The 27,638-nt window shown below is 39.8% G+C and overlaps 1 protein-coding gene across 4 annotated transcripts in view; it reads left to right on the forward strand.

The window, feature by feature from the left end:
* GPD2 (glycerol-3-phosphate dehydrogenase 2) overlaps positions 1-27,638 on the forward strand; it is a 140,855-nt gene that overhangs the window by 36,825 nt on the left and 76,392 nt on the right. For all 4 annotated transcript variants that reach the window (XM_047721795.1, XM_047721793.1, XM_047721796.1 and 1 more), the window contains exon 3: positions 18,852-19,023. In XM_047721795.1, coding sequence (XP_047577751.1) covers positions 18,852-19,023 — 172 coding nt within the window. The remainder of the gene's footprint in view (positions 1-18,851; positions 19,024-27,638) is intronic.

Raw genomic sequence — 27,638 nt, forward strand, 5'->3', positions numbered from 1 at the left:
AAGTATTATGCATGTATTGGTTATACTATGAAACTTATATCCGTTAAAGAACTGCATTCGGGCCATGGGTGTGTGTTAATGGTTTTGTTTAGAAATTACTGTCTTGATCTGACAGACACTAATTTAGAATACTCCCTTAATGATTCTTGACTACTGTGTGTATATAATTTTTTAAAAAGTGAATTTCTTTATCAGAAAGCATTACATTACTTAGTTTCTATTTTGGCTCTCTGGTTTTAAGAGAGTGCCTCATTTCCGAAGGCCAGGTTTTGTTTATCTAGACTTCCTTGTCCAATTCATGCAAATTTCTGGATACCTTCTGTGTTCCTGCCAAAAGTTTGTCTTACTAGAAGGCAGGCAGGCCTCTGAGACAGGAAATGGAAAAGGGCCTAGACAAAAGACCCAATGTTGACTCTCAGTTTTATTTCTGAAAGGTTTACTTACTCATGGAGCGTTACTTTATATTGGATCACGTCTTTAATGGGAGAAGGCCGTGAAATGAGATTGGTATGAAGTTTCCAAATAATTTAAAGTGCTCAGTTTATTTTCATTTTTTTTTTCCCCTTTGCACTACAACTATGCCAAATGGATGTCAGGAAATTATTTTGGTGACTGCTTTTGTTCTTTTTCAGCTTGAAATCCTGGCGGCTGCCCCAGTGGTCAGGATTACTAGTCTCCTGTTCTCCCTTCCCCGTGTCTCTAGGGTATTTTTCACTATCAGCTCGGTGGTATATTCCTGACTCAAAGACGGAGGAGGTAAAGGAATTGGGGAAGCTGTTGCAGTTGGACTCGTTTTGTTCATTGCTGTGAGAGCCTTTATGCCATGGCTGGTCCTGTGCCTGTTTTTTCCTTTGTGCTCTGAGAGTAGAGCCGGCCACATTGCTTGGAGTCCCAGGTTCTGAGTGAGAAATATTACTTTAAAAACTCTTCCCGGGAAGAATCAGTTTGATGACTTAGAGTTAAAAAAACAAAACAAAACAAAACAAAACAAAAAACCGGCTTGTTTTCAGTGCTTCCTCCTAAAGACAGAAGGAACTGAATAGGCCGTGTTAGTCTTTTTCATTCTTACTTATGAGCACATCGCCCTTACGGTTTCCCCAGGTGGATATCTTGCAGGTCCTAATTGACTGACTTGCTCTGAAGCTCATCGTCACTCACGGGTTTTGCTGGGTACACTGTTCCTTTCAAAATATTGCCTTGGTTGCTTAAAAGTCAGTGTGAAAAGATGCCGCTCCTGCTGTGAGGTTATTTCAGAGGTGCATTTCGGTTTGAGACATGGGCTTTAACGGATTAGGTTATTTCTGCCATTTTTACCAGGCAGGGCTATCCCAAATGACACTGGCAACTGCCAGCACCAAAGGTCACAATATCTAATATGATAAGTTGTTGCTAAATTTGTACACAGTTTATGTCTGTTAACCGCAGCAAGCGTGTTCTACTTCAGAGTTTATAAGTTAACTTTGTGTTCAGATTATACTGTTTCATATGTTTTATTTGTTTCATTTTTCTTTTTTCTTTTTTTTTTAAGATTTTATTTATTTGACAGAGATCACAAGTAGGCAGAGAGGCAGGCAGAGAGAGAGAGGAAGGGAAGCAGGCTCCCCGCTGAGCAGAAAGCCCAATGCAGGGCTCCATTCCAGGACCCTGAGATCATGACCTGAGCCGAAGGCAGAGGCTTTAACCCACTGAGCCACCCAGGCGCCCCTGTTTGATTTTTCTTTAATCTCACACAATAAACACTTGATATTGTCTCTAATCAATCACATTAAGGGTGAATTTTCATCAGTAAAATCAAGACAAAACAAGAATCTACTGATTTCTGGGTCATTTTGCCATTTTCTCCTTCCTAAGTTAGACATCCTGACTACCCTAATGGCCAAATGAAATGGATACCAGCAGTTTCAAGTCATTTATAATTTTAATCTGACAAGTTCTTTTGAGAAAAATCACCATAGGCATATTCAATCAATGAGTTGTATAAAGCATTCATCCAAACATGTGCATTCTTTTGTGGTGATTCCTGTCCCCTAAAGCCACGGCCTTGAGCGCATTTTGCGTGGCAGGTTGGGATGTAGCCTTAGGGATTAGCAACAAAGAGAGAAGAGAGATGAGGGGGGAGAGGAGACGACTCTTTTGGGCCATTGACATAAAATGACCAGAGGCCTCAGCTGTCCTCTCTCAGAAAATATCTGCCAATCAGAGCCATTCTGGGGGACTTTTCAATGGTCAGGAAAAATCTGCCCCCGATACCGATTATTTGGCTACGTTTTGTAGAAGCTGTGTCTTTAAATGTGACTCGGCATGCTCCATTTTTCTGCAGAGCCATGCTTAATGTATTGGCTTGTGTCTTTATATTTTTTTCTTCCAGTTTTCTAAGATGATTTTAACTGATGAACTGTCCTCCTTTAAGAAGAAATTGGTGTCGAAAGTCCAAGACGCTGACGTATTAGAAAGCCATCTGTCGAGTTCAAGTTCAGGCACATTTTGCTGGCATTCCTGCCCCTGCAGCTCTGTCTCCCCTGGCTCCTCGCTTGTGCTCCTTTGATATTCTGAGCACAAAGCTTCCTTCCTAAAGTACGGGCAGGGACTGTATTCTAAATACAAACCGCTTGATTCTAGAAGTTGGTCAACAGTTAAAGCACATTTGACAGAAAAGGTAGTGCTACCTGTCAGCATTTAGGTGCCAAGTCAGCTCACTTGAAAACTTTTAAATCAATTCTACAGTTAAATTAGCTTATATTTGCAAGGGGGATAATGAAGGAATGCTATTCTGTATCCATTTATTTGATTAAATAGAAAACACTATGAAATCAAGTAAGATACTGTTCACTTACCTTTTACCCAGCTGCTTGAATAAAAGCTATTGTAGGTGAGGAGATAGAGACAACTGCGGAGACCCTAGCATTTCTGGAGATAGGTCAGGCGTTAGAGGTAATAGCAATGATTGTTTAGTCTCACGTCACAATGTGGCTTTCCCTCATACAAGCATATTATTAAGATTTGTTATTCAGTGATCAGTAGTGTCCATTGTTGACCCAAGGGGAGCATAGAGATTTTTTTCTTTTAAGATAAATAAATCAGAGTTAGAAGGGATGGACTAAGGAGATATTATTATTATTATTATTATTTTCTTTTGGAGCTGGAGCAACCTGAATTTTCCTATTACAGTGAGGAAGCTGATGAAGAGATAAATATTGGCTGACTTTTTTTTTTTGACTGTGTCCACCTGCAGGAAAGGAGGTTTGTGGCCACAGAGAGTATCCACTTTCCAGGCTCTCCTCAGTGGCTCATGTAGGGTTTTTTTGAGTGGTGTTGGAGAGGCTTCCTATTCATTTTCCTCCTTTTATTGCCTCACCCACAAGTAGGTGATATAAGTGTCCCCAGAGTCTTCTTGATGTTCCTCTCCCTGGATCAGCTATATGCCAAGGGCCAGGAGGCTGAGTAATGGCTCTTGTCATTGCATTGGGTATATTCCACTGTCTTAAATCCCACCAGGAATGTGGCGAGCAAATATCTCTGTAGTGGTGTGCAGATTTTTGAGAGCAAGTTATTAGTCATTCACTATTTAGTAGAAGTCAATTTAATAATAATTTTACTTGGAAGGGACTTGGAGGGTATCCGGTCTTCTTCTCGGGACAGGATGCTCTTTTAGTGATTCCCTCATATCAAGTGAAAGAGACGTGTCACTTCATGAGAGAGTCTCCTTTTCTAATTTTGAATTGATGAGACAACAGAGTGGATGGAGAGGGGAGTTTAAGTTAGGAGAGAGGGTCTTGGGTACTTTCAGAGCCAGTGAACCTTCGTGAGGAGCGGAAGTGGGGAGTGTAAAGCCAGGGCTTCATGAGGGGTCCTCAGGTGGGTGGGAAGAATGTGGGTGGCTGGGAGGAATGGGGACAAAAGCAGGGTGGGAGTGCAGAGATTGTACTGAGGGTTACCCCAGGCTTTTGTCTTTCATTATAGACCAATGGCATTTTTTGAAACTTCTTTTTTTTTTTTTTTAACTCAACATTTATGTCATACCTTCTAGGTCTAACTGGAAATACTGGTGTGATAGTGTGGGCTTCTTTTTAACCCCAGTGGTGTGGTTGATGTAACAAAGATCTATTTAAGTCTGAGGGTGTGCCCTCCCACGTAACACATGCTGGGTTTGTTCCTTCCATTACCCACTCTGAAGGTGTAGTGGGCTTTGTGAGCCAACTGGAGGTGAGGACTGAAAACCACTGAAAGCTTTCTCAAAGCCCGGATGTGAAAGTTTTCTTATTTTTTTTCTGCACCAGACTGAGGTAGGGAATGAGCTTCAGGGTATGGCAATCAAGGTCTCTTTTTAGTTTGAGGAGTGATTGTATTAGAATCAGGGAATTCAGAGATTCTCACTGATCAAATATCCTTCCATTCCTGAGTGATAGAACGTAAAGGATGAGAGCACCATCTTGGCAAAGATTGCATACCTCCAACGCTTGGCTCTACTGAAGAGCTAAGAGACTATGGTCAATTTTCTTAAGTTCTCTGGACATCATTTTCCTCTGTCTGTAAAATACAGAGAACAGTGGTGCTTTGCTCTGAGGAATGCTGAAGAGCAATAAAGCCTGGAAGAGGTTCTGGAACATAGTGAGCTTTCAAAAAGTCTGAGCTAGTAGTGGATCCCCAGGTGATAAGAAGGTACAATGTGAGTCTAAGGTGCAGGAAAGTTGCTCTTGTCATGGGTGATCCTGGCATTCAGGGTTACCTTGTTAAGACTTGGAGGTCAGCAGCACTGCTATGTCCTTCATCTGAGGTGGTAGGACAATGGCCAGACAACAGGTATACAGATACCTTATGTTCTCTTTTTGACTTGCTTCCTGATCGGACGATGAGCCAAGGAACAGGAGAACAAAGCCAGTTATTAACTTAAACTCTTTTCCTGTTGCAAGTAATAACTTACTTGAAGTTCCTGTTGTTTCTTCTCTTTCTCTATTTGGGTCTTTATGAGTTTTGGCAGACTCGGTTTATAGGGCTGATGTGTTTCTAAAAAGTTATGTGAATACAGTATTCTTGGTAAATTAATTTTATATAGTAGAATGCTATTTGTTGGACACCATGATGAAACATTCTAGAAAACAAACAATATTTAAAAAGTCCTGCTTTTTTTTCCCCCCCTCTGGAATTCTCTTGTATTATTTTAGCTTGAAGTGGAAAGCAGTTAGGCTTATTACTTTCCAGCGTCAGTGAGGTAGTAGGAGTGATTGCTGACAGGATGTTCATGCTTTGTAAAATAGCCTCTGACTTTGTAAGAGACAGCAATTTATACACCTTGAGTGGCCTACAAAATATTAGAGTTCACTCTGTGTGTGAATTAAGGGAACGTGAGAAAATGGTAGTGGTGATGTGTTAGGTGAGTTGAATTACAGGTAAAACGGTATTACCTTTGTTGCTAGTATCATCGAAACTCGGGAAGAAAAGGACATATGCTAATGAGAGGCAAAGTGATACATGAATAATGAAAATCCATAGGAATTTTGAAAACATTGTTTTAACTCGTAATTTCAGTCTCTTCTCAATGCATTATTTGTAAGGATTCTAATAAAGCAGAGCTTTTTGACTGATAATACTAATGACTCAAAATACAGAAGAAAAGATTGGAGAAGGAGTAAAAAATAGAATGGTCATCTCTAGTGAAAGTAAGATCTACTTTGGGACTTACTGCAACGGATCCCCGAACGGGCAGACATTTAGCTTCCTGAATGTGTCTGTTACACAGTGTGGAGGAGATTCAATGAGCCTGTTAATGTGCTCAGGTCATGCATGTTTTCAGGACTCCACTTCCTTCATAAGGTAAGGTTAATGTCACTGACTCCCAGGCTTTTTCCTGCTGCCCAGCACCAAGTCAATACATACAAGCCAGTGACCTCAGTACCTGACACAAAGCGGGTCTTTAGTATCTAGGACTTTCCCTTCCCCTGATACAAGGCATGAACATTTGAAATAGACCTAGCCCTGTTAGACATACTAAGAGCGCAGTAGCACCAGATTTCTTTACATGGTGGAGCTTTTGGTTGGCACAGTGTGGCTTATATTAAATGCCAGACAGAGAAACTGGTAGAGGATAGAGAAACGTGAAGTTCAGGTGAGTATCTATTGAAGAGAAATAAAAATCATGAGCAAATGCTGGTGAAGGGTGTGGAGCAACAGCTACCCTCCTTTATTCCTGGTGAGAACACAAAATGGTACTGCTACTTTGGAACACAGTGGGACAGTTTTTTATAAAACTAAACATATTCTTACCATTTGATCCAGCAGTCACTCTCATTGGTGCTTACCCCAAAGACTTGAAAACCATGTTCGCACAAAGATCTGCACAGGGATGTTTATAATAGCTTTATGCATAATCGCTAAAACTTGGAAGCAACCAAGATGTCCTTCAGTGGGTGAATGGATAAATAAACTGTTGTACATCCAGACAATGGACTATTATTCAGTGCTAGAAAGAAACAAGCTATCGTGCCATGAAGAGGCACAGAAAGAAAAAATGGTAGTGCAAGAATTCCACTGTGGGTTCTCCAAAACTGCTGGAGACAGGAAAAATGATCAGTTACCTGGGGCATGTGGGGCAGGAATGGGCAGAACATGGAGGATTTTTAGGACAATGAAACTCCTCTGTATGATATTATAATAATGGGTCTGTGTTATTATGCATTTGTCTAACCCCATAAAATGCACAACAGCAGGAGTGAACTCTTAAGTAAATTATTGACATTATAATGTGTCAGTGTAGGTTCATTCTTGGTAAATAATGTGCCATTCTGGTGAATGATGTTGATAAAGGACATGTATGTGTGGGGGCAGGGGGATATGGAAAACCCATGGATCTTCTCAATTTTGCTGTAAACTTGAAACTGCTGGGAGGAAAAAAAAAGCCTTTAAAATACACAAATACATGAATAAAACTTGCATAGCACTTAGGACATGATGTCAATTAAGAAATTTTACATTCTAAAAATTCCACTCCCACATGACTTCAGTAGTATCTTTGATTGGATGTAACTACTTAATTTTTGACCATGCTTAATATCTTTAAGAATTTAACCTCAGTTATAAATATTCTTCTGGTTCCTAAACTAAAGAGTGTCTGTGGGGTTGAAATCAATGTAAGTCTTCCTGAGCACTGATGTAGCTCGAATTGTGACATGACATGTCTGCTTTATGTTTCCCAGATTGCTTTTAACTTGAGTCAATTCCAGCTACCAGACTTGTTTGTTCTAAGTAAATAATCTTCCATCTCCAGAAGCATTTTTTTCATAGGTTCATAAACAGCTTTTTTCTTAAAAAAAAAAAAAATTACAAAGTTCTGGAATAGCAACGGTTCTTAAACAGTCTTTGTTTTCGTTGATGTTGTTTAGGTGGGGTACCATGATGCTAATACCATACAAAGAATGCATATTAAGGAGGACAGAAGGGACCAGTGCTTAAGGAACAGGCTCCTTGGTCCCACCTGCCTGCTTGAAGAGCTATTAACTTCAACGTTACATCAGATATAAAGTGGTTTAGTGGGGCTTGTGTTTGTTGCTCTGTCCTTTGGAGCTTCTTTGTATGTGCGGATTTAATTTTCTATAAATGATGGGTCCTTATCCACCAGAGGAAGATTCTGAACTGTGTATGGACTGTACGCAGGGTAGAGGAGTTGTGAATTTCAGGTTGTAATGCTGAATATAACCTATAGTTGTGTATTAATTAGAGCATGCTAATTGGTGTAATCAACAACCCCCAAAGCTCACTGGGTTATCACCATGCAGGTTTATGTCTTGTTCACAATACAGTTCGGTGAGGATGGAGGAGGGGACCTGCTTCTTACAATGACTCAGGGATCTATGTCTCTTTATTCCAGTGGTTCTGCCATATTATAGGGCTTTTTGACCCACCGGATCATTTCCAGCCAACTCTCAGGGAGGGTGGGAAATGCCCTGGAGGAAGAGCAAAAGTTTTAAGCATCCAACCATCACATCTGCCTCCTGACTTTAGTTTCTAATCCAGTTGACAAATGAGTTGCATTTCTTTTCATGAGAGTTTTATTGTTGGAGTTTTTGCCAAAGACTGTGGCATTCACTTGCTTCTCTTATGCAGAACCCCGTGCATAGATTCCTAGAAGAATTCTTTTTCTCCTAGAAGCACAACTAAATATGTTGGGGCTGTGACTGATATCTAAAGCTTGATGAGAATTCGGAATACACTATATTTTCCATAAGGCCAGTTTGAACTATTCTTAACTACTCTATATGGTTAACTGTTTCTTCAGAGCCATGCTTCATCAAAGCACTAAAATTATGCAGACAGAGCTGGAAATGTTCTTTGAAGAGCATCCTATCATCTTCCTTATAATTTTGGTTTTTATTTAACACTTAGCTCCTAAAGTGGGGCCATGGCAATATCTTTGAGTTATAACTCACATCAGGCCTTCGAAGAGTTTGTGATGCTATTTTATGGCTGGCATACAAAATCAGCGAGGTTAACTGTACTTCTAGAGGTCACACAGTGAGTCAACAACTGAGCTATGATTAGCGTTGACAGCTGGTGAGCTTCTAGGCTGTTGCTAACTGAGCAACATTGACATTCATTCTGATTTGACTTTGCATTTCATTTTCAACTATTTATTCATCTTGAGGGCTCTTTAAGAAACTTTTTAGGGATATTGTGGGACTGAGCAAACTTTCTATAAATGCTTTGGGGAGAGTCCTTCAGCTTCCTTCCCTTCTCCCCATCTTCCAACTTCATAGTCAGATTATGTTTATGTTCAGAAGGCTTTTTGTAGGTAAAGTTTGGGCAAATTAAGAAGAAAATGGATGCTTTATGTTAAGTTAGGCAACGTTAATTTTACTTACTTCCTTTATTTTCTAATTTGTGGTTTCTCAACAAAGGTCTTCTGAGATCTAATTATATGCTTGTGAGTACAAATAGAATTGTTATAAAAAAAGTATATATTTGAAGAAATAATTCGCAGAGAAATGGAAAGTACGCATCATAAATTTGACCCAGAACTATTTTGAACATCAAATTAAAACGTAGCTGAGGTCCATCTGGATTGTCAAGCTTGGAAATGATTGTTGGGCTCATTGGGTCAGTATTTTATTTACCTTCAAGGGATGGGAGAAGGATGAACCTCCTGTATCCACTTTCAAACATATGTCTTAGGGAAGTTTTTAAGGAAAAAATGCTACTTCATGGAACTTGATGGCCCAGGGTTGCTGGCCACAGGCTGTCCACAGTCCCAAGAACTTCTGAGTTCACTGACGATCACCAACAGCTCCTTGCTGGTGCCAGAGAAGCTGACAGATCGAGGGGCCCAGGTAGTCTACATTTATAGGCAAAGAGAGCCTAGCACAGCTGAAGTCAGGGGATGTGAAGTCAAACCTGAAATCAAATTATGAGTCTCTCAGTTACTTGCATAAGGAATAACTGAACTCACTTACCTTGGTGGTCAAAGGGTGCCTGTGTTCTGTGGTAATGATGAGACCTATAGGAGCTAGCTCATTAGAGTGTGCGGACCAGTAGCAGCCCAGCCAGCCCCAGTGCCGCCTCTTCCTTCCCTGGCCTCCCTGAGCTCAGCCTTCCTTTCCAGATCCCCTAGTTCTCAGCAGGCTGTTGGGATTGAAGAGCAGTATCAAGTTGAGACACCTCCAACTATTATCATTTCTGAAGTATTTATTTGAAAACCAATAAAATGTATCTCCCAAACCTCAGATCATGTAGTCAGTTATGAAGTGAGCTTATCTGAAGTAGATTCAAACAGAGCGAAAGGATTTTCCCTCTTCTTCAGCTATAAAAAAAGTTTCACAATTTAGCAGTTTGGATATATCATGATTGCTATTAAGAGAGTGTCTCTGTGATTTCTCAAATGAATCGCAGCCACATAAAGCCTGGACGGCACATTCAAGGTGAGCTGGAGCTCTGATCTCAGTCCCCCCAGAAGGAAGGACTTGTTTTCTCTTCTCTGGTCTCCAGTGGAGATGACAGTCTACCGATTAGCAACTGTTCCTACAGAGAAATCGTGAGTCCCTCCCTGAGGATGTTCACAGTGAGAAATGTTGCTTGCTGTCATGTAAGTACAAGAAAAAACATCATTGTTTAGAATCACAGAGTGGTTCAGGAGGTGAAGGCCATTAAAACATTTTAAGATTCGCCGTAAGGAGATGCAGGTTGCATCTTCTTTCTAGGAAAATACAAATATTGTTGGTCTTTTTTAGTGACAACAAAACGCAAAGCAATTTCCCTAAAATCTAACAGTTCCATTAGCAGTATGTGATTGAATCACATGCTATGGGAGAGAGTGAGAGTGATAGTTGCAGTATGAAGTGATTTGCATGAAACCCTACTTTATACTCCAATTATTACTGTACATGATTACAGGACAACCTGGTTGTTAATTGCCTGTGGTCTTTAAATATGCACTTCTTTCAGAAATAGACACTAATTATTAGATCTTGTTTTCGGTCTCACCTGAAGTTGCAAATGTCTAGGATTTTTTTTTTTTTTTTAAATTTGCAAGTCTAATGGTGCACATAGTAAAACTGATCTCATTCTGAATCCTGTTCTGTTCCCTGGGCTATAAACCCTCAAAGATTATGAACTTGGCTTTCAGTTCTCTGTAGGTGTTCACAGGTACCAGTCTCTTGACAAAAACCACACGTTTGCTATCAGAATTCTGGAGGAATCTTGTCTTTTTAAAACATAGACGAACATTTGCTTACAAGTTTAAAAAAATTCCTATTTCTCCATAGACCATCATAATTAAATATCAGAAATAAAAAAATCAAAGTAATATTAAATATTCTCCTAATTCTACAAGGATAAGAATTTTTTTGTTTGGGAGCTGTGGTTGGAGTTCTTGGACTCTCATTTCTTCTGGCTTCAGTGGTGGAATCATAGTACTGGGCTTTTCCTGTTTCTAGCCTGGGGTCGGCAAATGTCTCTGCCTATAGGGGCTAGAGTGGGTGACATAAAAGCGTGAAACCAGTAGTGTGAGCCCTGCACTAACAAGACCACACAATTTCTGCCCAAGGGATCCATGCTGTTGCAGCAGATTCATTTCAGAAATCACTGTTATATGAAATATAGCAACTTTTAAGTATTGGATATGCAACACATTTTTTTTTAAAAGATTTTATTTATTCATTTGACAGAGAGAGAGATCACAAGTAGTCAGGGAGGCAGGCAGAGAGAGGGGACAAGGCAGGCCCTTCACGGAGCAGAGAGCCCGAGCGGGGCTTGATCCCAGGAACCTGGGATCATTACCCTAGCCGAAGGCAGAGGCCTTAACCCACTGAGCCACCCAGGCGCCCCTGCAACACATGTTTTTAAGAAAGTAGTGTGCTGCACAAATACATTAGGATGACTTCTGGTTTTAGCACATGCTGTTCCCACTTCCTTTCCTGTCATTGTTACCCATCTAATGCCTTGTAGTCCTTCTTCCTGTAGTCCAGGAAATCTTCTCAGGTCTGGATGAAGTGTGTGTCCTGTGGCCTTTATAGCCTCTTCTCTATCTTTACTCTGCCTGTTAAGCAATATTATGATTGACTGTTTATCTTTTTGTTTTGTCCTCCAATCTATAGACCTGCCAAGGACCTCTAATACATATTGATTGGATGAGTAAGTGGTTGTTGGTCAGGTGTCTTGTCAGGAATTGACATGTGAGTTTTGGTCTTTCACAGGATTTAGGGTATGTTGCCGTTCCAAGGTTTCTCCCAGAATCTCTCGGTCAGTCTTTTAATGGGGTTTAACCCCAGATTCCTGCTTAATCAAACTGCCTGGAGGAGAGCTGGTCTGAGAAGACTTGGAGCACAAACACCTCTATTCTTAAAGCACGTTGCTACTTACCACCACTGTTTTATTCTGGCTGCTTTTCTCTTCTTTATTTGCCATCAGCCAACATATTCTAGGGAAGGTAGAGTGCAGATGTGTTTTTGTGACTCAAAGCCATATGAAGCCATATGAGTCTCTCTCTTGTCATAATTATAAGTACGGCCTTAGGCTATGTTTACTGCTTCTAAAATAAACTTGGTACTTAGCTTCTCAGTTGCAACACTTCGCAGCTTTTATGGGGGAAAATATAAACAGAAATAAAATGTTGTTTTAAATGTGGTGTCAGAAATTAAATAAATTACCCTCAATAGTGCTGTATCTTTAAAAAAAATTTTTTTGGAACAACTCTTCAGGAAAGCATCCACAACAAAACCATGGTAAAAAAACAAAACAAAACAAAAAAAAACACAGAAACCGGGCGCCTGGGTGGCTCAATGGATTAAGCCTCTGCCTTCGGCTCAGGTCATGATCTCAGGGTCCTGGGATCGAGCCCCGCATCGGGCTCTCTGCTCAGCAGGGAGCCTGCTTTCTCCTCTCTCTCTCTGCCTGCCTCTCTGCCTACTTGTGATCTGTCTGTCAAATAAATAAATAAAATCTTAAAAAAAAAAAAAAACAACCAGAAACTTTCAGAGTGCGGTAACTGGTGATAGCTCACCCTATTCTAACTGATAAGTCTGTCTCTTTATTTTTTTCTGCCATTATATATTGTCTGTGTGGTGTAGTTGTATAATCCGAGCTGCATTAATCACCAGCCAATTACTTGGCTTTCGTTTGTCTCAGTTACTTCTTCTGTAAAATGGAGATCACAGTAGTACTCAATTCATGGGGTTATTATGAGGATTAAATGAGTAGAAAAAAGTAAAAGGTTTATAACAGTGCCTGACATATAAATACTAGATACATATTGGCTTTCTTCTTTTTTTTAATGGAAGAACAATTGATGTATAGTATTGTATTAGTTTCAGGTGTACGACATAGTGATTCAGTATTTATATACACTACAAAATGGTCGCCACAGTAAGTCTAATTACCATCTATCACCATACAAAGTTGTTAGAATATTATTGACTGTTTTCCCTGTGCTGTACATCGCATCCCTGTGTCTCCTTTATTTTATAACTGGAAGATCATACCTCTTAACCCCTTCGTCTCTTTTTGCCTATCTCTCCTACACTCCTTCCCTCTGGCAACCATCAGGTCATTTTTGTATCTTGGAGTTTTTTTCTATTTTGTTTGTTCGTTTGTTTTTTTTTTTAGATTGATACAGTATTTGTCTTTATTTTACTTAGCGTGATATCCTCAAGGTCCGTCTATTTTGTCACAAATGGCAAGATTTCATCCTTTTCTATGGCTGAGTAGATATAGGTACAATATACAGCTAATTAATATATATATTATATATATATATGTATATATATATACATATATATAAAATGGAGTATCTCACACACACACGCAAACACTTACACATCCTACACCTTTGTTACCCATTCAACTAATGTTTTCATTTTCTTCAGATGAATACCCAGAAGTGGAAATGCTGGATCATATGGTATTTCTACTTTTAAATTATTTGAGGAACCTCCTTACTCTTTTTCCAATTTACACTCCCACCAGCTGTGTATGATGATTCCCTTTTCTTCACATCCTTGCCAACAGTTGTTCTTGTACTTAAAAAAAAAAAGTTATTTATTTATGTATTTATTTATTATTTATTTGTTTTAGAGGGGGTGGCTTAAAGGGAGAGGGAGAGAGAGAATCTTAAGCAGGCTCCATGCTCAGTGTGGAGCCCGATGCAGGACTTGGTCTCACAACCCTGAGATCAGGACCAGAGCCAAAATCAAAAGTCAGACACTTAACTGCTGAAGCCACTCCAGCACCCAAACAGCTTTATTTATTTATTTTTTAAAGAAGGCTCCATGCCAGCGATGGAACCCAGTGTGAGGCTTGAACTCACAACCCTGAGATCAAGACCTGATCTGAAATCAATAGTCAAATGCGTAACCAACTGAGTTACAGAGGTGCCCCTTATATTTTTTGATACTAGCCATTCTTTTTTTTTTTTAATTTTAAAAATTTGTTTGTCAGAGAGAGAGAGAGAGAAAGCAGAAGCAGGGGGAGTGGCAGGCAGAACAGCCTGAGGGAGAAGCAGACTCCCTGCTGAGCAAGGAGCCTCATGTGGGACTCAGTCCCAGGACCCTAGGATCATGACCTCAGCCGAAAGCAGCCACTTAACTGAGTCACCCAGGTGTCCCGATATTAGCCATACTGAGAAGTATCAAATGATATCTTATTGTGGTTTTGATTCACATTTCCCACATGGTTAGCAATGTTGAGCGTCTTTTTGTGTGCTTGTTGGCTCTCTACACACGTCTGCTTACTTTTTTAAAAGTCAAGTTTATTGAGGTAGAATTTGGGGTATAATTTACATTATGTGGTATAATTCATCCTTTATAATATACAGTTCTATCAGTTTTTGTAAGCCACATACAGTCATATAACCAGCACCACAGTGAAGATACAGGACATTTCTATCCTCCTCCAAATTTCTCTCCTGTTCTTTGTGGTCAGTGTTGCCCTCCCACTGTCCTCAGACCCCGACAGTCCGATCTGTTTCCTGACCCTATACGTTTGCTTTTAGAGAATGTCACGTAAATGGAATCATGTCATAAATAGACTTCTGAGTCTGTCTTCCGTAAAGGCCCATGTAGTCAATGTTTTAGGTTTGCAGGCCGTACCATCTCTCTCTCTCTCTTTTTAAGATTTTATTTATTTATTTGACAGAGATCACAAGGAGATAGAGAGTAGGGCAGAGAGAGGGGGCAGGAAGCAGGCTCCCCACTGAGCAGTGAGCCCGATGCGGGCCTCGATCCCAGGACCCTGGGATCATGACCTGAGCAGAAGGCAGAGGCTTTAACCCACTAAGTCACCCAGGTGCCCCGGCCGTACCATCTCTGTTGCAACTTCTCTACTTTGCTATTACAGTCATGTGCTATCCACGAATGATTGGGTGTGGTTATGTTCCAATAAAATTTGGCTTGTTAAAACAGACGGCAGCCAGATTTGGGTGGTAAACCATAATTCGCTGACCCCTAACTTAGCACAGTGCATTTGAGATCCAGTAATGTTGTCAGGTCTATCAGTGGTTTGTTCTTTTCATTGCCAATTATTGTTCCATTGCATAAATACACCACAGTTTGTTTAGTCATTTACCAGTGATAAATAAAGCCACTGTAAACATTTTTTGTGTGTGAGCATAGCTTTTGATTTCTTTTGAGTAATTATCTAGGAGAGGATTGCTGGGCTGGATGATAAGTGTGGTTTACTTTTACAAGAAACTCAAGTTTTCCAAAATGTCTGTATCATTTTGCATTTCTACCAGCAATATAAGAGAGTTCCAATTGTGTTGTATCTTCACCTGCACTTCGTGTTGTCCGATTTTTTTTTTTTTTCTGGTTAAGTTCAGCCTACTCTAAAAGACTGTGAAGAATCTTAGAAACTAGAATAAAGATGCTTACCTATAACCTAACTTAAATTGGAAGCTCTTGAAGGCTTTTACACATGGAAAGGGCATTATTTGGGTTTTAAAATGATGACCCCCAACTGCAGTATGGAGACTGACTTGGAGGTGGGCATGGTGAAAATGTAAAGACCTGTGGGAAGATATCAGATTAGTAGAGGGAAAAGGGAACAGACCGTGACTTGAAAAGGGACAGCGAAGATGAAGTGGCTGGGCCTGAGATTTTTTTAGGACGCGGAACGGATAGTACTCAGTGGTTGATCCGATATGGAACTTAAGAGAGCGGCCCAAACTGCTAGATCCAAAATGGTTCCTTGCCTGATGAACACTGACAGGGAAAAATTTTCAATTTTGAGATACATGTGGGACATCCAAATGGAAGTGCCAAATGGGTAGTTTGATGTCTGGATTCTGGAATAGGGGAACAAAATTGGAAGTCAGTGTGGTATAAGGTTATATGACCATGTGGAGGTGGAAGAAATTCTCTAGAAAGGTCCAAGAGGACCTAAGTGCTTAATGTTGAGGAGTAGAGAGGGACCTCTGGAGGAAACTAGGAGAGAGTGCTTAAGAGAGGCTGGGGAGAGAGAGAGAGCTCAGCTCAGTTGTCTCTCAGATGCCAAGGTGAGTGAACAGAAAGTTGTGTGCTGAGGTGACAGCTAACATGAGGGATAAAATGTGCTGACTGGATTTCGCAGCAAAGTGGACATGAGTCAGTTTTGGTGGTGGTGGTGGTGAGGGTGGTGGTGTGTATGTGAAAATGCAGATTAAAATGAATTGAGGAGTTGGTTGAGTGAGTAGGAGGTGAGGCAATAGAAAAAGCAAGGGTATACAGGACTTTCCAGAATTTTTAGGATGGTAAAACATATGTAAAAGGCATTTTTTATTCTTAAGGTGAGATGGGATAGAGTGTCGTCCGGGGGCGGAAGGATGAGAGAAGGGACAAAGACAGAGAAACAGTGCAGTCCATGGAATAAGAAGCCCATAAGGCATGAGGGGTGCCCATCAGACCCAGCAAACTTGCTGAGGAAGAAATTCAGTTGAGTTTAATATTCATAGTTACGACCTGTTAGCAGAGTAGAACAGGGGCCTTTTAGTGTTACCAAGTTCTAATGACTTATATAAACATGATATAGTCCTTAAATTTATTTCTTGAGTATTTCTATAAAACTTACCAAGCAGAAAATGTCAGATTTTTTTTTTTTTTCTTGGATGTGTGAAAATGCTCTGGCAGTTTATAGTCACTTGTCAGTCTTATGTCCAAGTACTACCCATCTGTCATGGCCCAGTTGAATCCTCAAATGAAAGACCCTCCCTCCTTGACCAGAACGGTCATAGCCTGGTACTTCTTTGCTTTACTCTGGCATTTTGTTCTTTCTACATACTTTTATATATACGAATATATATATATATATATATATATATATATATATATATATATTTCTTCTTTTCCTCCTCCTCCTCTTTCTTTGATGATAGAAGGTAAAGCCCATGACAAAAAAATGTCATGTTCCCCCCAAACCTAGCAGTTAGATAGGTTTATTTAGTTCCCGTAAATGTATGTAAGTATGTATGTAAATGTGAACATGGGGAAATGGGAAATGGTTATTAGTAGATAATGGGAGGAGTTGTGTAAAGGAGAATAAGATTTTTGTGGCATATGTCTGGATCATAAGCCTGAAAAATTATGGCACTTGGGGCTCCTGGATGGCTCAGTGGGTTAAAGCCTCTGCCTTCGGCTCAGGTCATGGTCCCAGTGTCCTGGGATCGAGCCCCACATCGGGCTCTGTGCTCTGCAGGGAGCCTGCTTCCCCCTCTCTCTCTGTCTGCCTCTCTGCCTACTTGTGATCTCTGTCTGTCAAATAAATAAATAAATAAAAAATTATGGCACCTGATTATAATCTTTTGTTTTTATGAGACTTGGTAAAGTGGGATTTAAAAGTTCCCTTTTACCTGCCATTAAATGATCAAATTATTTAATAAGTAATAGCAACAACTCTGTGGTGGTGCTTTACAGTTTACCACCTACACTCATCTCATTCGTCCATCAGATTGAGCACAACTCAGAGATACAGAGCTAGAGACATCACAGGGGTTTATCCCATTCTACAAAGGAAGAAACCAACGCCCAGGGAGATAATTTGTCAAAAGTCACGTATTGGTAAAGAAGAGCACTGAGACCAAAGCCAGGAGGAACCTCTGATCTGGGTTTTTTTTTTTTTTTTTTTTTTAGTGTCCTTCCTGGCTTCTAGATTTATTTTTATAGAAATCCAATAGGCCTGACAATAATTAAATTCAATTTTAAGCAACAACTTGGTTTATTTTATTTAAATGGATAAAAAAAATCACTTACCAGAACAATATCTTTTTTGGAGTTAAGATCACCTTTTCCTGAACAGTCTTTGGCCTTGTGGTTAAAGAGCTTCCTCTGTGGCTCCTACAGCAGAATGGGAAAAACACTGCCGGCATCACACTGATGCTGGGATTTACAGGAAGGAAAACAGAACTTACATACCTGTGGATAACTAACTGTTAGAGCAGCTCTAGCCAGCACTGTTCACTATAGTGATTAAATCTAGTATTAGCATTTTACTCATCTGTTTTTCTGGGCTTTTGATTCTGCTTTCTGGCAACTACTTTTTTTTTTTTTTTAAGACCATTTTTTATTAAGGACAATAACTTACATTCTAATGAAAGAAAAACTAGAAACAGGGAAGGCCATTATCCTTTAGGGGGGCTTAGCTGGCTTTATTTTATTGTTAAAGCCTTCAAATATTGAAATAGTGTATACTAAATATATAAAATCTAGAATTTTATATTAAAATATTTAATGGGGAAGGCTCTGACTAAAATCCTTAAAGAAAAATTATTTGCATTGGCCATAGTTGATCATTTAAATACGACAGTAATTTTCATTAAACAGATTCTTTTTTGATTATACCGACCTAAGCTCATAGACCTCCAAGCTCTAAAATCTATTTTTGCCAGAAGTATTAAAGAACGAAAAACATACACTTTTAAGAAATTGCAGAAAGGCATAAAGTGCTTTTTTCCTCCTCCTTTCAACACTTTTAAATGTTATCTGAATGAATTACTGCTATGGGGTAAAACATTTCCTTCTGTTCTCCTATAAATTGTCTTTGACTAGGTATTTGGGAATTGCTGTACAGTGTGGGAAATAGTTGAACTTGGCTGTTTATGAAACCAAAACAAGCATTTGATACTGAATCTGAAACCAGGTGTTCCCTGCCTAAATGGTTATGGCTTATTAAAACACAACAAAAGAGAAATACCCACCCACCCCCCACCCCCGCCCCCGGGATTGTAAGGGCTTTTCTTTTCTACAGGGCAGTTAGTCCGGTGGGTCTATGTGGACTGTGGACTACGGTCTAGCTTTGGTTTTGCTTGTCTCCATTACACATCTCTTCTTCCGGCATACTGTCAGGTGTATTGCATTTGCATTCCCATGAAAAACTAAAAGCTGACTTTGGACTCCTAACACCAGGTGAGCTTGGCCTATGTCGAAGCAGCCGAGTACGTCACAGAACCTGTTAACAGGGAGCCTCCTTCCAGAGAAGCTCAGCTACTGACCTTGCAAAACATGTCTGAATTCGACATCCTTGTCATTGGAGGAGGAGCAACAGGGTGCGGCTGCGCACTGGATGCCGTCACCAGAGGTGAGTCCCCACGTGGGTGGATGTTTTCCAGACCGAGGTTTCCTGTCCCCCACCCTCGCCCCCAGTCAAACACTTGGTGTGCGCTGTAGACTAGTAAAGTCACGTTCCTGGCACGTTGCCGGATTTTCCAGCCTTTGTGAAACACCTTCATAGTTTCTTAATCTAGGCACTCGCACAATTTTAAAATTAAACATAGCTGGTATTTTATGCGTAAAATTTCTTTAAAAAGAAAATTTAACTTCCTATGAATTCATGAACTTGCTCTTTTTGCTTATTTCTTTCTAATATCCTAAAGTAAATGTCTTTTAATGAAATAAAATATATGTATCCTATGGTCTGAAATCACATTTGTGTCAGGGAAGGGTAGAAAAGACTTATTAAAATGAGTTAATCTATTAAAATAACTATTTTTTCCTATATCTCTTAAAAGCATTTCTTCCAGTGATTTATACACTTCAGTTTAGGAAACTTGAGTTTATTGTGAATTCATGCCGGAAAAGACAGTTGCTAACCTGTAGTTCTGTCTCAGCCACCCAATTCGTCAGCATTGGGAAAGGCATGTTGAGAATCTCTTTAAAAACGGAAACATGGGGGCGCCTGGGTGGCTCAGTGGATTAAAGCCTCTGCCTTCGGCTCAGGTCATGATCTCAAGATCCTGGGATCGAGCCCCACATGGGGCTCCCTGCTCAATGGGAAGTCTGCTTCTCCCTCTCTCTCTGCTCCTCCCTCCCCCTGCTTGTGCTTGCTCTCTCTCTCTCTCAAATAAATAAATAAAATCTTAAAAAAAAAAAAAAAAAAACGGAAACATGACATGTAAAGAAAGAAATTCTAGTATGGAGCACCAGTGCTCTTCCATTGGATATAGTTAATAAAATAATTTGATTTTTGCCTGTGGTTATTATTAGTGTGGAGTTTGGGGTGAAGGAAATCTGGGTACATATCCTATCTCAGCAGCTTTATTAGATGTGTTTATAGTTATGGACACATACACATGCACTCACTTGGGCAAATTCCTTAATTTCTGTAAGGTTCCTCATCCTTCCAATAAGTTAAAAATACCTTCTTTGAATGATTTTTGTGAGGATTAAATGTGAAATCATGAAGATGGCTTTTGTGTGCTTGTCACACAAAATAGAAGCTCAGTAAGTTGCAGATAGTATTTATAGCTATTATTATTATTATTATTATTATTATTATTAAGTAGGCTCCACATCCAATGTGAGAGCTGGAACTCATGCTCCTGAGATTTAAGAGTCGCATGCTTTACCACCAAGCCTACCAGGTACCCCTATAACTGCCATTATTAACATGAAGGCAAAATACTTTTATTTTTTTAATTATTATTTTTTAAGACTTTATTTATTTTAGAGAGAGAGTGCTGGTGTGTGTGAGAGCCGGGTAGGGGGAGGTGGATGGGGAGGGGGAGAAACACAGCCTGTGGAGCCCACATGGGGCTTCATCCCATGACTGTGAGATCATGATCCCTAGATCAGGACCTGAAATCACAATCTGAATCGAAAACAAGAGTGGGATGCTTAACCAGCTGAGCCACCCAGGTACCCCTAAGGCAAAGACTTTGAGAACCAGTTGTCCTAGAGAAATAATCTTTGTGGTATCCTTGGATGTATCCAGTTGGTCTGGGCACTGCTGCATGGAACTTTGACTCTGGGTTGTTTTAGTTACTGTATAATGTTCCAGATTTCTTGTGGTGTCATACTCAGTGGTAATGATTTATTCCATGGAGCAGTTTTTCTCAGATTAAGTTACTGCCACATCCTCCCTAGACTTATACTTGGTTGCCTCACATACCTGGTAGAATTTACTTTTCAGACATGAATACATTTGGCAAGATTTAGGCACAGGCACTACGAGTGGAAAGTGCCCTAGATTTACTGTATAGCATAGGATCCACACTGAAGTTTTGACCCACCAAGACTTCACAGCTTAGGTCCTTTTTGTCACTTTTAAATCATAGTAAATTCAAATATAGCCCTTGGAATTTATTGTGTTGTCAGGCACTCCCCGATTTTCATAGAACTCCCTGTTTCCGTCCCTGGTTCGTAATTTGTGCCACATTATCCTCGGACATACTAAAGCAGCTGGAAATAATGGTTGTAGTTACCTCGAGGTATTAGAACTCACCTCTCTCCCCTGGAGGCTTGGGAAGGAGTGTGGAAAGGGAGGTCATGTTGCTAACATAATGGACGGTCTTGTTAGAGGCTAGCCCTCCCAGGAGTTAGAATTGACCAGGTGACAGTTTTCTGTCCTAGCAGATCATTTCCCCAGTAAGATTCAGAAAAATCTATTGTTTGGTGTTTCTTGTTATGTTCATGTTATGTACTGAAATATATGGCAGTTTTTAAAAAATTTTAATTCCAAAAAAAAAAAATTTAGTTCCACGAATATTCACAATCTGCCTGTTGGATGCATGGCGTTCTCAAGATGCTAATGAGCACTCAAACTGGATGGGCGGTCGATGCCTTGAAGGTGCTCACAGTTCTGCTCGTCTGTGTAGACAGAATGACATCACAGAGGATATGTGCCTTTCAAAAGGCGTGTGGGCATTATGGTTCTATAAAGCGGAGGGTCGTTATATCTGCAAAGGGTGGTCAGGAGAAAGAAAGCTGCTATTTAGCACAGGTAGAATTTTAATAGGCAAACGTTGCTTCGTGGAAGTGTTGCAATCTGAGCGCACATGCGGGGGGAAGATCGTGGAGTCAGCGCGTGTGGCAGATGGCACGTTTCCCTTTGGAGCATCGAGCAGTTGGAGTGGGCTATGAGAAAAGTTGGGGAGGTGGGACTGGGCCTGGTATGCCAGAAGAAGGCCTTTGGACTATACTGAATAGGCCACTTTGAGACACTGAAGAGCATTGGATTTGGTGACGAGGAATAGATTGGCCGTAAGGAAGGAGCTGGCATGGGCATAAGCTTTTAAGACATCTAGAAACAGACAAAATAGCAAGGAGTTAACTTGATGGTGTAGTAGGATATAAAGGAGGGAGGCAACATGTGCGATTGTTCTCTTCCTTCATGCATCCATCCATCCATCATTCCTTCCTTCCTTCCTTTTGTTCTTTTTCTTTCTTCTTTTTTTCTTTCTCTCCTTCCTTCCTTCCTTTCTTCTTTCTTTCTTTTTCCCTCCCTCCCTTTTCTTTCTTTCTTTCTTTCTTTCTTTCTTTCTTTCTTTCTTTCTTTCTTTCTTTCTTCCTTTCTTTCTTCCTTTCTCTCCTTCCCCTCTCTCTTCCTCCTCCTCTCCATTCCTTCAATCCTTCCTTCCTTTCTTCCTAGAGGAACAATCTGAATATTTCTGTGGACTCAGAGGAAAAAGCCTATACAGGAGGAGAACCTTTATATGCCAAGAATAGGAGGCAACGTGTGGAACAATGATAACAAAAATGTATCTTAGGTTTGGTAGGGAGATAAGGGACATCTCTCAGAGACAAAAATAAAGGGTAAAGATTCTAAGATATAAAAAAGGGAGCCTCTGTGACCTAGAAGAACTGTTTTTATTCACACAAGCACAAAGAGAGATGTTCTACTTACCGTGGGAGTAGGAGACTTCATGTAGAAAAGATTTAAAACTACCATGTGGAGAATGTGATAGGGAATAGGGGTCATTTGCTGTAGTTAGAAAATGTAAATTTGTTTTCTATGCAGGATGTGTGTGTGTGTGTGTGTGTGTGTGTGTGTGTGTGTGTGTGTGTGTGTGTGTGTGTGTGTATCTCCCTGGTATTGCTTAGAGTAGAGACAGAGAAAATACACAGTGGGGTAGAATGCGGAATGGAGAACTGACTAGATATCAGAGAAAGAGGGAGAAAATGAGACAAGATTCTCTGAAGGCAGAGGGCATTGTTTAAATGGAAACCTAGAACTGGTAGGAAAGTTGAGGGGTGTTGGAGAGCCAGCTTCCTTCAAAGAATTAGGGTAGGTTGTGGGACCGAATGTACTGATACCGAGGTGACCCCTATTCAGTGCTTTTTCTTCCTTTGAAAAATCTCACTTTCTAGATTTTTATCTTTTTCAAAACTTAGACAAGATCATACTACAGTCATTACTTTGTAGTGTGTTACTTTCAAAAAACAATGTATTTAATCACGTTGTGCTATTCATTTTTTTTAATGGCTGAAGAATTCATCCCAAGGATGTTCTTGTTAATGATTCTTTAGGTTTCAAGTTTTATTGTTTGTTTGTTTTTCCTATTTAAAACAAAACTGTGAGTCAAGTACTGATCCAGCTCTGAGAATAAGCAGATTAATAAGATGTGGTTTTTGTCCTCCAGGGGCTTATAGTTTGTTAGTCTTTGCAGAAAAAGTGCAATTTTCCTTTGGGTGGTGAAGGTCATCGGTAGTGACAAGGCATGAACCTGTGCATGAGCAGATGACCGCAGTCATGGTAGGATAGTGATGGAGATGGTGGTGGTGGTGGTGGTGGTGATGACTTTGGGAAGGTCAGAGGTTCCAGAGCCTGGCTGTTGACCAGATTTTAAATTCTTTTAGTTAGTAACGATTGACTGAATGTCTTATATGTAGGGCTTTATATCTACAGAATATTCCTTATAAGAGGGATGGCTAAACCTTAGTTTGTATTTCTTTTATTATGCTGGTAGCCCTTGAGGGGGTAGGATTTATAATTAAAATGTATAGAGATGCTGAAGTTAATCTGTATTTATCCTTTTACTACAATTTCTGATCATATCAGTAGCCCTCTGAAGTGTGAAATAATCATGGGCATTTGGTTAATGAATTGTGCATTGTTGCTGTTCATTCATGGAATTTGCTCTTTTATTATATTTGATGCTTCACTTAACAACAAATTTTGCTTTCTCTGCATTTGATATGTTTTTACCAAATTATTCCTGATTGTTTCCATTAATCTTTAGTCACATTTGACAAAAATAAATTACTGTGATCTTTTAAAGTTACCAGTAATAATTAGATTTTTCAGGACATCAAAGTTTTGGGGGAACCAGTAGATGTTAAAGGGCTTGTATAGAAATGTTTGCACAAGCTTTCTGATGGAATACTGTGCCCAAATGCAATTTTGGTAATGGATAAACAAAGACTGTAGAAGGCAGAGAAAAAGTCATGAAGGCTTCCTAATGATCATTTATTTGCATTCTTACCTTCTGCATTTTCTTGGGAATCAGTTTTCATTTGGGAATATGATTTTGTAAACATAATATGCATGATTCTTGTCACGTTCTTCTGCAGGTTTCCAGGATCAATAGAAATCGCTTCCCTGTTTAACACTGGGTCCAGTCTCTGGGCAGAAGCCCAGCCTTGAAGCATTGTTGGAGGCACTCTGCCCCCAGGGAGAGCTGGAATGAGGAGAATCTGATAGATAAAATCACCCCCTCAGGGTTCATCAAGGAGTTTTTTTCAGTTCTTTTTGTTCTTTTATGTGATTTTTACTTGTATGTATTGAGGATCACCTACGACATTTTTGGTTTAATATCTGATTTATAAGTTTAACCTTTACGGCTTTTAATTCACATTCTGGAGAAGACTGTTTCTTGCAGGAGGGAAGTGTTCATTGTAGTTCTCCTGGTCAAAAAAAGGTACATATACTTTTAGTTTATGAATGGTATGTGTCTGGTAGTTCCTCAATTCTCAGTTTCTGCGCGTCTAACAGTATAGCCCAGTGATTAAGGACACAGGTTGTGAAATTAAAATGAAGTGGGATCAAGTCTTAGCTTCATCACATACTAGCTTTATGAGCTTCTACAAGTGTCTTAACCTTGTAGAGAGCCTCAAGGTTTGCAGGCATAAGTGAAAGAGAACAATGACACTTTTCTGTCTATGTAAAGGTTTGTGAGAGGGAGGAGGTGTGTGTATTGTAGAAAAGGGGCAGAAGAGGGAAAGCCTGGGAAGATGGTGCATTCTGGGAATTATAGGTCTGCACCTTCACCCCCTTCTACTTCCACCCCTTTACCATGATGACAGAAGAGAAAATCCTGTTAGGACAGCAGACTTGCAAAGATCAAGTTTGCAGTTTTCTGAACTCTACTAGTTAGATCAGACTGCCAAGTCCTAAATTTTTTTGGAAATTTAATGCAATTTTAATTAATATACTGCTTTTCTTTGACAGGATTTGGGGGTGGTCCTTGAAAACTTATGCTAAAGTTTATCTGGAAAAATGAGCCTATGAGCTTTACTGGATTAATTCTGAAAAAGAATAATGATAGGGGCACATGGGTGCTCTGCTGGTTGAGCGTCTGCCTTCGGCTCAGGTTGAGATCCCAGGGTCCTGGGATCAGCCTGCATCAGGCTTCCTGCTCAGCAGGGAGTCTGCTTCTCCCTCTTTCTCTGATGCTCCCCCTGCTTGTGCTCTCTCTCTTTCTCTTGGTCAAATAAATAAATAAAATCTTTTTAAAAAGGAAGAATAATAATAGAAGATGTAGCGATCTATCAGATATTAAAATGTATTCTAAACTACTTAAAATAGTTTGCTAAACAAATATAGAGATAAGTGGAACAAAAGAGCCTAGAAATAGACCTAGATACATAAAATTCAGAATATGGTAAAGGCAGCATTTCAAATCTGTCATTATTAGTTATTTAATAAGTGTGTTGGAGTATCTACTTCCCCAGGTTTTTGTTTGTATTTGAATATATGTATGTTCTTACATGTACATAGATACACACACGTATGTACACACATATATACATATGTGTATATATTCTTGTTTGTCATATTCCAAGTGAACCAAGTACATAACCGTAAAACACCATAAACCTATCAGAAGAAAGTTTATGTGATTTTTTTTTAAGATTTTATTTATTTATTTGACAGAGAGAGAGAGATCACAAGTAGGCAGAGAGGCAGGCAGAGAGAGGGGAGAAGCAGGTTCTCCGCTGGGCCCAGAGCCTGATGCGGGGCTCGATCCCAGAACCCTGAGATCATGACCTGAGCTGAAGGCGGAGGCTTAACCCACTGAGCCACCCAGGTGCCCCAGTATATGTGGAATATTAAAAAAAAAAAAAAAAAGGAGTAAGGTATTTTTAAGCAGGACAACAATAGAGCCATTTTCCTTTTGGAAAATTTTGCTACATCTCATTTCATAAAAATTAAAAGTTATCTACGGCAAAAAAAATAATAAACACATGTGAGACTGGGAAAGTATTTAGAACCTAGCAGACAGGGTTTGTTACATTGTTTTCAACTTTTCTATAATCTTTGCTTTAGTATGTCTGTGATAAACAGTGCATAGCTGGATTCCTTTGTGTTTTTTTTTTAAAGTTTATTTATTTATTTACATTATTTCTCCACCCAACATGGGGCTTGAACTCATGACCCCAACATCAGGAGTCGCATGCTCTTCTGTCTGAGCCAGCCAGGAGCCTCTGGACTTTTTTTTTTTTTTCTTTTTGCTTAATAGATAAAATCTATCTTAACTTTTTTTTTTAAGATTTTATTTTATTTATTTGACAGATAGGGATCGCAAGTAGGCAGAGAGGCAGGCAGAGAGAGGAAGAAGCAGGCTCCCTGAGGAGCAGAGAGCCTGATGTGGGGCTCGATCCCAGGACTCTGGGATCATGACCTGAGCTGAAGGCAGAGGCCTCAACCCACTGAGCCACCCAGGCTCCCCTATCTTTACTTTTTAATTAAGTTTTTTATTTTGATTCTACTTAGAATCTATCTTTAACTAGGGGAATTTGATCCACTTAAAGATAGCTTCTATCTATTAAGCATAAAGAAAGAAGAATGGAATTTGATCCATTTCCATTTGTTTGGATCCCATATGCATTTATTTTGTATTTTTTACTTTACATCTTTTATTTTGCTTCTTTTCCTTCCTTCCTTTCATTCATATGAGGTCACTTTTGTATCACTGTTTCCATACCTTAAGCTCTATACATAGAGTCCTTTCCACCCTCGAGTCCCATCAGAGACTTTTCCCAGAGTCAAATTGAAGCTCTTGACATGTGCTGATAATGGGCATCGAGCAGACCAATTGCTGAGTGAGTTAGTGGTGCTTTGGCTTAGGTGATCCTCTCTGTGTCTGTCTTCCTATCTCCTAGATATGTCCCCGCAGATAGTCCACAGCCCTGGACAGTGGTCAGCAGAAGCATCTCCCCCACCCCTTACACTGGCTAAAGCCCTTCGTCAGTTCCCAGCATTCAGGTGGTCAGTCTGGCTCCCTAACCTCTGCTTGCAAGGAAGACCAGGATTCCTCTTAACCTTTAGGGATTGAATTTTTGGTTGCCTTTGCCTGGTTTAGACCCAGGGCTCAGCAAGCAGAGGCTTTTGGCCTAACCACTCTGCTCTGAGTTTCTGCTACATTTCTGATCCAAAGTGTGTTTATTTTCAAATCAACCACATTCCTCAAATATACACAGAGACGATTTTCTCTGTGTGTGCAGACAAAGAGGAGTTCAAAGCTGAACTCATAATGCCATACTGACCAAAATTTTACTTACAGCAATTTATAATAGAAAAAACCTGAGGTCTGGTTTAATAAATTGGGTACATTCAGTTATTAAAAAGAGGTTTATGCCTATTTTCAGGGACAATGGCTAAAATGTAACATAAATTTGAAAACAAGTTGTAAAGAATGAATTCATCAATTTTATTTGTGTTTAAAGCAAAAAGGTACACAGGTTGTATACTTTCAT

Source organism: Lutra lutra, chromosome 3, assembly GCF_902655055.1.
Source record: "Lutra lutra chromosome 3, mLutLut1.2, whole genome shotgun sequence".
Taxonomy (NCBI): Eukaryota; Metazoa; Chordata; class Mammalia; order Carnivora; family Mustelidae; genus Lutra; species Lutra lutra.